General features: G+C 35.9%; 1 protein-coding gene and 1 non-coding gene across 7 annotated transcripts in view; one reads left to right on the top strand and one right to left on the bottom strand.

Annotated features, from left to right (window-relative positions):
- The window catches only part of SNX25 (sorting nexin 25), a 142251-nt gene that overhangs the window by 29402 nt on the left and 100128 nt on the right, over positions 1–12721 (top strand). For all 6 annotated transcript variants that reach the window (XR_004805839.2, XR_004805840.2, XM_025471804.3 and 3 more), the window contains one exon: positions 4672–4756. Coding sequence is in view for 4 of the 6 variants with exons in the window: in XM_025471805.3 (XP_025327590.2) it covers positions 4672–4756 (85 nt within the window). In the remaining 2 variants the exon portion in view is untranslated. The remainder of the gene's footprint in view (positions 1–4671; positions 4757–12721) is intronic.
- LOC112675272 (U6 spliceosomal RNA) lies at positions 3460–3562 on the bottom strand. Its single transcript, XR_003145850.1, has one exon. It is a non-coding gene; the product is annotated as a U6 spliceosomal RNA (small nuclear RNA).

Here is a 12721-nt window from a genome sequence, read left to right as displayed (position 1 = left end):
TTAATGGTATGGTAATGAGCAGGGGTCTGTGTTTGTTCTCCTAAGATAAGTCACTATTTCAGGACTTTTAGAAGTAAGAAATTCTACCCATTACTCTTTCAACTCTGTGCAACTGTTTTTCTTTTTAAAATAGACCAAAATACATTAATTTTTCCCCCCACTGTATAAACATATACTAAAGAACAAGGAGGGTGGCCCTTGTTTATTTGAGCAGCCCAGGTAGTGGGCGTGAAAGCATTTCCCAGTCATGGGCTGGCAAGGCCTGGCCTCATTTGTGCTCCCACGGGAAGCAACACAGTAAGCAATGTTGTGCTTATAAACAACAGACAGTGAGGTACACGTCTTGGCTGGATTCCAGGTGGTTTCTGGTTGTTTAGTTGCTAATGATGTCAGAGTACCTAGGTCTCTCCACATGCATGCATCCTCTCTGGATGTTGCTTCCTCAGGAGAGGGTGTGTCTTGTAGCTCTGACACAAAGACAATTTGAGTGTATTTTGGCTATAGACCAAAAGCTGATATTCAGAAGTGAACAAAAAGCCAATATGTACTCAACAAAGGGTTTATTGATATAGTATCTGCTCCTTGATGCTTGAAGATTTAGTTACATATACTAGATAAAAGCTTTCTGGTTTTTCCCTGTCTTTGGAAAACATTTTCAAAATGAGCAATTATGTTGGGACCTCATTTTTCTCTCCATAGAACTCACCAAGTGATTAAAAATTATCTCCAGTTGGTTTTAAACTAAAAATAAGGTATATTTTTTCCTTTTTTTTTTTTTTTTTTTTTTTTTAACATGACGGGGATACTGGTTAACCAAAAGCTTTTATGAGTTGGTAGTGTCATAGGGATATGGAAAACTTTAATGAGAATCGAGTGGTCAGACTACATTCAAAGTCCTAATTTCTGGATTTAAAATCTTACTGAAGATTTCTAGTACTTACCCTTTGTTACAGTGGGAAATGCATAGATGTTTTAAATATTCTTTTTCCTAATATTGGCATTTTAGGCAAGTGGCTGTTAGGAAGAGGTAGGCTTTCCTTGAGGAAGGAGGCCTGTGCCAGAGCAGATAGGGCAAGTTAGGATTTGCCTTAATAAGTCTTTTGGGGAACGTCTCTGCCATGTGGAGTTTGTTTTTTCGGACCTATAAATAGAAAGGAAACGAAGACAATTTTGGCTCAACTGTCCTCTGAGCCACAGGAATTTATTCAAATTTTGTGTTTGTTGCAGCTAGCTAGCTAGCTTTCTCTCTTCCCCTTCCCTTTCTGTCTTTTATTTGCTTCCTTTCTTTTTTCCACCTTGGGATAAGGATGAGTAAATTCCATCTTTGTGATCTAAAAGAGAGTATATGTGATGGTGTGACTCACTTGTGTAGTAATATAAAGATGAGATTCTGGCTCCATAAATATTAAATACTTAAGGAATTTTCATGCACGGTTCCCCAGTTATTTTGATTCCATGATGGATTTTTTGTTTTGTTTTGTTTTTAAATCTTCTTGTTCCTCTTACTTAGAGATTCTCCATCAGGCTGCAGGATGGCATAGGGATGAAGAAATTTTTTCTTTCCAGTAAGGGGCAGTGACCCCTGGAGGATAGGGTGTGGGGAAATCCAGAATCCCAGATTGGAAAAAATAGATTGAAAAAATAATAGAGCTTTTACCTAAAGAGTCAAAATAGAGAACATTATTCTCATAAGCTTTTTAAATTAAAGAAAGTAAAAAAAAAAAAAAAAGAAAGTAAAGGACTTTCTCAGATTACAGTCAGTAGTGACCGACATCTTTATATACGTATTACATCTAAGTATGAAGCAGAGAGAGAAGAGTATGTGGACAGATGGCAGGAAGTAATAAAGCCATAATTACAGACAAAAGAGAGTAAAGGGAAGAAAGAAAAAAAAATTAAGTTTTGGAGGAATTTGTAAAGCTAGCACAGAATATGCTTAAATATGTGTGTGCTGCCTCACTCACGTTCATACCTGCTTCTCTCCCAGCTCTTAAAGATCGTTTCTGTTTTAAGAACCTAGATTTAGAAAAAAAAAAAAAACAAAACCCAGATTTAGGAACGTCTGAAATAAGTGTTGCTTGGCTTTGGTTTTTATCGTCCAACTAGTATTATGTACTAAAACTACCACACCTATACTTGGGAAGCCAAAGGTTTGAGAAATTAGGATTAAAATGGTTTATTAGAATAGTGCTCTAAAAGTGTTAACTCAAAAACGCCGTCCCAAGAAATGTGTAAGTTCTTAAATATCTGTCTGATGTTTTAAGAATTGCTAGAATATAAAAATTCCTTTTGTTTCCTCATTTTTTCCCTCAAACTGAAATAAATTTAAAAATTACAATAAAGTATACTTACATTTAATTTTATAGCAAGCTACTGAGAGACTAAAAAATAGTTTTAAGTGAGTATATTTCTTTTGTACAATAATGGCTTCTGTCTATAAAATTATTTAAGGTTTTGTTTTTTTTAATTTCTTGGAGTATTGAATGTTATGTAAATTTGTAGCACAAAACGATTCTTCTTTCATCAGTGTAACACATGCGTATTTTTTTAAGTTTTTTTTTTTTAATTATTTCAGAGAGAGAAGGAGGGAGGAAGGGAGAAAAGTGAGAGCAGAGGGAGAGGCAGAGCAAGAAGAAGAAAAGCAGACTCGCCACTGAGCACAGAGCCTCAGGCTTCATCTCTTGACCTAGACAGCAGGACCTGAGGCAAAACCAGAAGTCAGACGCTCACCTGACTGAGCCACCTAGGCCCCCCCTCATGAGTGCAACGCATACATCTTCAGGCTTTTAAAATAGTGCCACTAAGGAATCTTAAAACTGTGGCTCTTTGTTTTAATAACAACAAAAATGGATGACACTCTTGGCACTTGACCCCAGATAGTGTGAAACTAAGCCAAGGACTAGAAGTTCTCTACTTTCAGGTTGAGTGGCCTAGGGCCATGGGGTTGATTGTAGTCGTGTTGGGGTGGCCTGCCTTGAGAACAAAGTGGTTTCCTCGCGCTTGTTTGTTGGTTGAGCTTGATAGTTGCTCTTAGCCACTTGGATCTCCTTGGTGATGTGGTGATGCTCGTTAAGCAGTTGTAGTATTTCCCATGCATAGAGAAGTATTTTGCATTTTACTAAGCTTTTTTTTTTTAATCCTCCAAAACCAGTAAGTGATCCTAATCACATATACATGTTTTCGATCACTTTGATATGTGACCAGTTAAAAAAATTTCCTCTTTAATAAAGTCTTACTAGCCAGATAGTAGGAATTTAATTCTTTACGTTGTTACCCCTCTCCCCCTTTTTTGGCCACGTAGTTTCTTTGTACAGTGAAAAATTTTCAAGCTTACATTAAAATCTTATGCCTCTCCCTAGAGGAAACTACTTTTAAAAGTTTGATGTATATGCTCCCAAGCATTTCCCATCATGGAAGACTTTCCGTGAAGGTACATGCATCCCTAATTCTTTTTTTTTTTTTTTAATAGAACACTTCACAGATTTGCCAGTCATTCTTGTACAGGGGCCATGCTAATCTTTTCTGTATCATTTCAGCTAATTCATTGTTTTTCATGGCTATATTATTATTCTAAAATATGGCTGTACCATAATTGAATTCTGACTATTGATATTTGTTTTTTTTTTCTAATTTTTTGCCCTTAAAGTCAATAGAGCAGTCAGATTCTTTGTATATATAGTTTTTGGTATATGTGCAAGTATTTCCATTTGGTTGGATTCCTAGGAATAGAATTGCTAAATGATATTGTAGCTCATAGAAGTAGACATTTCCCCCAAGGATGTATGAAAATGAGCATTTTTCTATGTATCTTTGCCAATATTAGACATATGCATCTTTTCCCCTGGTTTGGCTGTTTGATGATACCTCATTGCTCTAATTGGTATATCTCCAACTAAAGTGGAGGTTGCATATTTTTTCATATATTTATTGTTTTTTTTTTTTTTTATCTTTTATGATTGCCCTTTTAGTATCTTTTCTAGTGGCTTTTAGTTGCTTTTCTGAGGAGCTCTGTATATGTTAAGTAATAATCCTTTGTTATATATGTTGCAGATATTATCTCCTACTCTATCATTTATATTTCTTGGTATCTTTTGCCAAACAGTTTTCTATTTTATATAGTCATATTTGTTTTTTTTCTTTAAAACTTTTGAATTTGGTGTCTTCTTTTAGGGAGGCCTTTTCCATCCCAAGATTATACACAGTTTCTCCCTTATTTCCTTTGAACACTTTTTTTAGTCCAAAAAAATAACTTGCTCTTTATCAATTTGGAATTAATGTGTTAAATAGGAGGCAGAACTCTAACCTTTTTTTAGACATGAACAAGTTATTCCAACACCATTTATTCAATACTCAGATTTTCTTATATTCTTAATTCTCATATGTAGATGCATTTGTTTTTGTACTTCTTATCATTCTATCGATGAGTTTATTCCTATTCTGGCATCATGTTTTGATATCTGGTAGGGAAAGTCCTTCCTTTCTTCTTTTTCGAAAATTTCTTAACCAACCTCAAGCATTTATTTATTTTTCCAGAAGAACTTTTATAATCTATTAAGCAATGGTTATTTAAATGGTATTTCATGCTTTGGTTTTATTTTAATATATGATTTATTCATTCAGTAATCTGTATCTTTTTTTCTTCCTTTTTTTTTCCTTTTTTTTACATTTCAGAGTCCTGTGTATGGAAACTCACATGAGTCAGTTCAGTCTAGAAGGGTAGTAATTTCTCATAATATGGACAAAGCTCTGAAAGAAGGTAAGGATTAAATGAGAGCATGTAATTACCATGTAAAACAATTCATTATGTTCTAATGGGAAAATTGTAATCTCTAACAAATTTATATATCCTTCTTGTCTGTGTATAGCATTAGGAATTTTTACGATGACTGAATAAATACATCTATGTTTTAGTTGAGTAGGTGGGATTAAAATATTTAAGTAGAATTTCCAGAATTTTATTTTTTCAATGTTATCATTGAGCAGAAATTTTTAATTTTGATGACATTTAATTTACTAATTGTTTTTACTTTCTGTTCTCTAGATAGGATACTTTTTATTTATCAAGTTCGCTGACTGTTTTTCCATCATTTTAAATCTGTAGTTAAGTGTATCCAGGTAATTTTCTAAGTTTCAAATATTGTACATCTTCTGTCTAGAATTTCTATTTGGCTCTCTGCTGAGATTTCTCCATTTGTCATTTATTATGGCCATCTTAATCTTTAATTTCTTGAACATATTTAATATAGTTGCTTTAAAGTCTGTATGCAAAGTCCAAAATATAGGCCATCTTGGAGCTGGTTTCTCTCCATTGGTTTTTCTCTTAAGTATGAGTTATTTTTGTTTGTTTCTTCTCAGGTCTTCCTGTTTTTGAGTGTATCCTGAACAATGTGGATGCTACTTTCTAGACATTCTAGTTTCTGTTACATTCCTCTGAAGAATGTTGATTTTTGGTCTAGTATGCAGCTTAATTTTTGACTGTTCACCTTGAGGGTACTTGGTTTTCCACATATTTTTCAGGCAGGTCTGCTTGGATTTTTGTCCTTAGTCTAAGGTGAATCCTTCAATCCTGGGACATTGGCTTAAGTCATCTGGTTCCCTTACACAATTTCAATGGGAAATCCATGGTTACACCTCTAAGTGGACAAGACTCCAGCTCCAGACTCTGGCTCTCCGTGTTGGACAGCAATCAAAGTATCTGCACAGCTCTTTAAGTTTTCTAGCTGTTGTTCTGAACTGGTCTCCTTGCAGTCTTACCTCCATACATGTGTAGGGCAGAGTCAGCAATGGGTTTGAAAGTTTGTAATCCGGGTGTTGTGGCTCCATCTTTTTTTGTATTTCCTGCCTTTATTTTCAGCTGCTTTGGCAGTTCCTAACTCTGTTTTCTGACATCTTAGGTTAAAAAAAGCATCAGATGTTCAGTCTAAGTTTGAACTGCCTTGTGCATCTAGGACTGTTGAGAGCTTCTGGGGAAAGTTAAATAAACATTTGTACCAGCACTAGTCTCTTCTATCAAGGGTGGATTTTCCCTTCAGTTTCTCTAACTTTGCTCTCCAGTGCCTTTAAATAGTTAATTAATTTTTTTTTTCTAGAATTCCTAATGGTTTTATGTAGGAAGGTTAGTCTGATATAAGCTATTCCACCATCCCTGGAATTGGATCTCTTTCTTTTAGTTGTGGTAAAATACACATAACGTAAAATTTATTATCTTAACCATTTTTAAGTATATCATTCAGTAGTTTAAGTACATTTATGTTGCTGTGTAAAGTCTTTAGAACTCTTTACATCTTACAAGACTGAAACTCTACCTATTGAGCTACAATACCCTCTCCACTCTTCCCCAGATCCTGGTAATCACCATTCTACTTCCTGTCTCCATGAATTTGACTGTAGGTGCTACATCTAGGTTAAGTCCTATAGTATTTGTCCTTCTGTGTTTAGCATATTTACTTAGCATAGTATTCTCAAGGTTAATCCATGTTTACAGGATATGTCAGAGTTTCCTTCCTTTTTAAGGTTGAATAACATTCCATTTTGTGTATAGAACTACATCTAAAAAAATATTTTTATTTTTTTAAGTAATCTCTCCATCCACCATGGGGCTTCAACTTAAGACTGTGATCAAGAGTCCCATGCTCTACTGACTGAGCCAGCCAAGGCCCCCTCATAACCACATTTTCTTTATCCATGCATTCATCAATGGATATCTGGGTTGCTTCCATCTTTTGGTTATAGTGAATGTGTTGCCATGAACATGGGTATATTTTAATTTTTTAAGACTGTGAAGTTTCTCTGCAATTGAGATAGCATGTTTATCTTCCATAGACCAATTTGTTTCAGAAATTGGGGGGGAAAAAAAGACAAGAGTTGAGGCCTGGTTGACAAAAACCAAAACAGAACAAAACCAAAAAACCTCCAAGTACGTTATCCTCAGGCTAATACTTGTGCAATATTTTCTTTTGAAAGAATAGTATTAGCCAAAGCCTTTGGGTAAGAGCTTTGGTTAATTATACTTTGGTACAATTATTTTTTATTTATTTTTTTCCCCTGCTATATTCTTAATGTTTACAATTTCCTCTCCTTTTGTTTTAAGCAAAATGATTTTCAGTGAAGTTGAACATTATATCATCTACCAAAAGAAGAGCTAAAGGCTGCTATAAAGTTGGTTATGAGGGACGCCTGGGTAGCTCAGCAGTAGGGCGTCTGCCTTTTGCTCAGGGCATGATCCCACCGTGCTGGAATCAAGTCCCACATCCGGCTCCCTGCATGGAGCCTGCTTTTCTCCCTCTGCCTCTGTCTCTTGCCTCTCTCTCTGTGTCTCTCATGGATGAATGAATAAAATCTTTTAAAAAATATACAAAAAAAAAATAAAGTTGGTTATGAGAGTAAACTGTATGCATCTGGCAGTTGTTAAAAACAACAATAAACTAAAACCAAAATTGTCTTCCAAAAAGTTTTGGACATTTTATTTAATGAAGAATTAGAATCTAGAAATACATATTGAGAAAGTTAAGAGGTTGCATAAATATTTAGAAAACTTGTAGTGATTATAATATGCATCTCTGGAGTATTTTAATTTGCATTTCTAAGCCCTGGCACCAGAATATTTAATTGAAATTCTGAATGTTATTAGCTAGCTATGGTAGACTTGTGTTGATAAAATTGAGAGTCTCTTGGTATGCTTGCAAAATGTAATAGCAGGTACACTTTTTAAGTAAGGCTGCAGTAACTTGAGTTCAGTTGACATGAAGTACTTATGAACTATTTAATGATTTCCCACTAAAGTTAGTTTGAAGTACATAACATAATTATTCCATTTTACCTTTATGTATTTGTTTTACTCTCTTCAGAATATGAATTTTAAAAATAAATTTATTCAATGAGTTGAGTAAAATACAAGGTGTGTATGTGTATGCATGTATAAATGTTTGTGTGTGGATTTTTTTGTTGTTGTTACTAATGTATTCTTTTGTTTTAGTTCAATATAAATAAGGATTTGTCCTAAATCTTTACAGATTGAATTACAAAGAAAAAAGGAGTAATATTTAAAAGTGCAGATCAAAATAATAGTTTGGCTTTCTGTGAAACAGTAAGAATTATTACTATCATTTTTTAAAGATTTTATTTATTCATGAGAGACAGGCAGAGACAGAGAGGGAAGCAGGCTCCCCACGGGGAACCTGATAGGGGTCTCCATCCCAGGACCCCAGGGTCACGATCTGAACCAAAGGCAAACACTCAACCACTAAGCCACCCTGATGCCCCAGTAATAAGAATTATTAAAGCTGCACGTTGTGCCTGGCTGGCTCAATTGGTGGAGCATGTGACTTTTAGTCTTGGGATTGTGAGGTCAAACCCCACATTGTATGTAGAGGTTACTTAAAAATTTTCCAAAAAAAAAAAAAAAAAATTACTGTTACAAATGCTGGAAGTTAAATGGCATACCCAGGGAAGATGATTGAAGTATATTATTGCTGTGCTTTGTTAGCCAATTTCAAGTGTAGGAACTGTATTTTAGGGGTTCAGATATAGTATGAATGAACCATGTTTGAGAAGTCAGAACAGGCACCTTTCTATACTACATGCTCTCAAAATTTTTTCCAAGTTATATTCCCAAGAAGACTGACAGGAGATAGAAAAAAAGACTTTAGAAAATCTTTATGAGAATTAAATCTCAGATATTATAGCCTAGTTTTTTACTAAGCTACCCTGAATTACCTCACTAATGTGGACCAGAGAATATAGTTTAGTAATGAGTACCTGCTATTTGCTCAGGAGAACTTTCAATTTAAATTCTTGAATTGAAAATACAGTTCTTTGTAAGATCTTATACTTTTCAAAGCAGTAAGGATACTGACCTCTGCACTTTGACTTGTAAAATGCTGTCCAAATGTCTTATAAATACTATTACTTCTATTACTTTTTGGGATGTCTTCACAAGTGCAATTAATTTTATATGTACATTTCCAAATGAACATATTTCTGTTACTTTTGATTGGCTTTTAATACTTTTTCTGAATTTCAAGGGTAAATGTGTCTATAAAACAGTGTCCAGGTTATACAAAAGGCCATAACTTGAGCAATCATGATAACAGAAGATATTACAAGGTCATTGTCCAAGTCTAACAGAGCTTTCAGTTTCTTTGGACCTTGCCCTAGATAAGGTGAACCTGATGTGGTGATCTCTTTTACTAGGTCCTCTGTGGCCATTTCCAGAGGATGTTAGACTGTAAGAATGAGATGGTGCACAGGAAGCAGAGCCTGCTCTTGAAAGACTGTGACTCTCCTACCTTCCCCTTATACCTCTAGCCTCTGTTAGGCTCAACCCTTCTAGTTGATGACTCTACCCAGTGGTGTGAAATGCGTATACATTTTTTTTTAATTTTTTTTAAATTTTTTTATTTATTTATGATAGTCACAGAGAGAGAGAGAGGCAGAGACACAGGCAGAGGGAGAAGCAGGCTCCATGCACCGGGAGCCCGACGTGGGATTCGATCCCGGGTCTCCAGGATCGCGCCCTGGGCCAAAGGCAGGCGCCAAACCGCTGCGCCACCCAGGGATCCCTGCGTATACATTTTTTATTGAATAAATGAACACATCAATCAGTGACATACACTAATAACCCCAATTTCCCCAGAAGTTGGCTTTCCTTCCACACGCAGATAGTAATTACTAATTGTATTTTGCAAACAGTAGAGTGCCATCTATATGAATGATGGAATTATTGTTATCCTTACTACCATTAGGCCAACTTCTGGTTGAATGAATACTCTTTTCTTTGTTCCAAGGGGCTCAGGTCATGGATGTTTATGACCCAAAGGGCCTTATCTCTTGAGCAGGGAAGAGACTATCTTAAATAGCTCTGGGGTAAAGGTGGAGGTAGAAAAATAGCTCTCATGGAACTCTCTCTCACACTATTTCCTTAGTTTGAGTCCTTCTTTGTTCTGAAAATTTATAGGTAGGGATTACCTAATATCACATTATCTAGACTAACATAGTAGCCCTTTTTTTTTTTTTTTTAGGATTTTATTTATTTATTCATGAGAGACACAAAGACAGAGAGAGAGGCAGAGACACAGGCAGAAGGAGAAGGTGGCTCCACGTAGGGTCCCAAGATGGACCTTGATCCCGGGTCGCCAGGATCGTGCCCTGGGCCGAAGGCGGTAAACCACTGAACCACCCGGGCTGCCCTCATGGTAGCCTTTTTAACTGGTCTTCTCACTTACAGTTCTTCCCTCCTTTGTGACCCTAAATCCTCTTTTTGCATTAATCTAGAATTAAAGTTCTAAACATGTTCCGTTCTCTGTAATCTTCAGTGATTCCTTTTTACCTGCTTGTTTTGAGAGCAGTCTAGAAAATAGATGTGATAATAGCACTTGAATTTTAGTTGGCTGCTGTAATGTGTTTAGAAGAAAGTCTTTGCTTGCCAGTGAGGATAAATGTTCTTTCATTTCTCATTGTGGTTTGTTTTATTATTTATGCTTGTTTCTTAGAAGAGATCATAAGATAATTTTATCATGAATTTCTGTGTCTCTTCAAGTTGACCCATTGGGTATATTTTAAATATTTTGTTCATATGTGTACTTGTATATAAATGAGTACATGTAGCCACATAATATATACTTAGAATCAAGGCTTTGTTTCATACTTTTCTTCCCCCTCACCCCCCAACATGGGGCTCAAACTCATGACCGGAGATCAAGAGTCACATGCTTTATGGACTGGGCCAGCCATGTGGCCCTGTTTCATACTTTATATATTTGTTACATTTTAATAATACTTAAAGGTGTACTGATAAGCTATTGACAGATTTGTTAGTCCCAGGTGTATTTTCTGTTACTGAGTTGAGACTTACCAGTATTCATTTTTATCAATTCCTAACTAAAATATAGTATCAGAGGAGTATTTTAGAGCTGTCTTAATTAGCATATGCAGTGTGGTTAACAAATGTAATGGGAAATTATGTAGATGAATATGCCCTTACATAAATCCTTTAGCATGCTAAGAAGATTTTAAAGATATTAAGTCTCTTATAATTCATTTTGATTTCCCTCCATAATTTGAAACTAAATTTTAACAAAAGGAAAAATGCTTCTACTTCCCAAAGGTTTTGGGTTGTAGATTTATTTGCTACTAGTTAAAAATTCTGTGGTATGAAAACTTTGCTTAATAAAAGAGTAAGGGAGAAAGAATTGCAAATGAATGATCAGCAGTGCTCTGTTGTAAGGGTGGCTCTTACCAGAAGAAGGATATAAAAGCCTTGCAGACAAGGGTCTGTGGAAGTTATGATTCAGCCCCTATCTCAGGAAGTAATTTTTTCTATGTCATCCTTGTCCATAGGATATTCAGCTTGTTAAAAGTTTCTTATGATGGAATATTCACTATCTACTGTGAATCTTGAACAGCTTTAATGTTTTTATTCAGTTCCTCCTAATGTTAAACAGAAAAAACAATTTTTCTTTTTTTTTTTTAATTTTTATTTATTTATGATAGTCACACACACACACAGAGAGAGAGAAAGAGAGGGAGAGGGAGAGAGGCAGAGGCAGAGACATAGGCAGAGGGAGAAGCAGGCTCCATGCACCGGGAGCCCGACATGGGATTCGATCCCGGGTCTCCAGGATCGCGCCCTGGGCCAAAGGCAGGCGCTAAACCACTGTGCCACCCAGGGATCCCAGAAAAAAACAATTTCTTATGATTTCTACCCATTGGTCCTATTATTGCCTTCTAGGGTAATTTTTTAAAGTACAACCATTTGCATATATTTTTTCTTTTTTTTTTTTTAAGATTTTATTTATCTATTCATGAGAGACACAGAAGAGAGAGACAGATTTATAGGCAGAGGGAGAAGCAGGCTCCCTGTGGGGAGTCTGATGTGGGACTTGATCCTGGGACCCCAGGATCATGACCTGAGCTGAAGGCAGAAGCTCAACTGCTGAGCCACCTAGGTGCATATATTTTTTATCATTTAAATATGTTTTAAACAAGCTGGATGTGTAATGGACAAAGACGGTTTTTCAGATTTCTCATGTCTTTCATTCATGTGACTTGATTAGTTCAACCTCCGTGCAGGACTACTGTGTGCTGAGTCGGAAGAGCCTTTGGCTGGCAGATATACCTATTTGACTTTGAGCAAGTTATTTCACTTCTTGGAGCCTCTATTTGTGCTCTGTTGTAAGGGTGAGAATTGAGAATATAACTCAATTACTGTGTAAGAACCATGGTCTATTTGTTGCCAACAAGTGAGATTATGGAATTAGCATATTCCTGTTTTTGTCCTAATTTCTTAAACATCCAGGTCAGAAACCACTTCTGCTTTCTCCTAAATGGAATAGTCCAATTAGGAATGAGATGTGGCTACTTTTTGTAAAATCTAGAGAATATAACAACCATTTATTTGTTCAAATTAATATCTGGGGCAGCCTCAGTGGCTCAGTGGTTTAGTGCCGCCTTCAGCCCAGAGTGTGATCCTGGAGACACGGGATCGAGTCCCACATCAGGCTCCCTGCATGGAGCCTGCTTCTTCTCCCTCTGCCTGTGTCTCTGCCTCTCTCTCTTTATGTCTCTCATGCATAAATAAATAAAATCTTCAAAAAAGAAAAAAAGACTTGCAAGTTAAAAAAAAAACCCAAAAAAACAAATTAATATCTGGAAATGAGCAGAAGATAGCCAAAAGGTTTAGGAGATGATTTACTTGCTGGTTTTGCTTTTGTTTTGCCTTTTT

Source organism: Canis lupus, chromosome 16 (genome assembly GCF_003254725.2).
Source record: "Canis lupus dingo isolate Sandy chromosome 16, ASM325472v2, whole genome shotgun sequence".
In the NCBI taxonomy this organism is placed as follows: Eukaryota; Metazoa; Chordata; class Mammalia; order Carnivora; family Canidae; genus Canis; species Canis lupus.
This window is presented reverse-complemented; position numbering and strand designations above follow the sequence as displayed.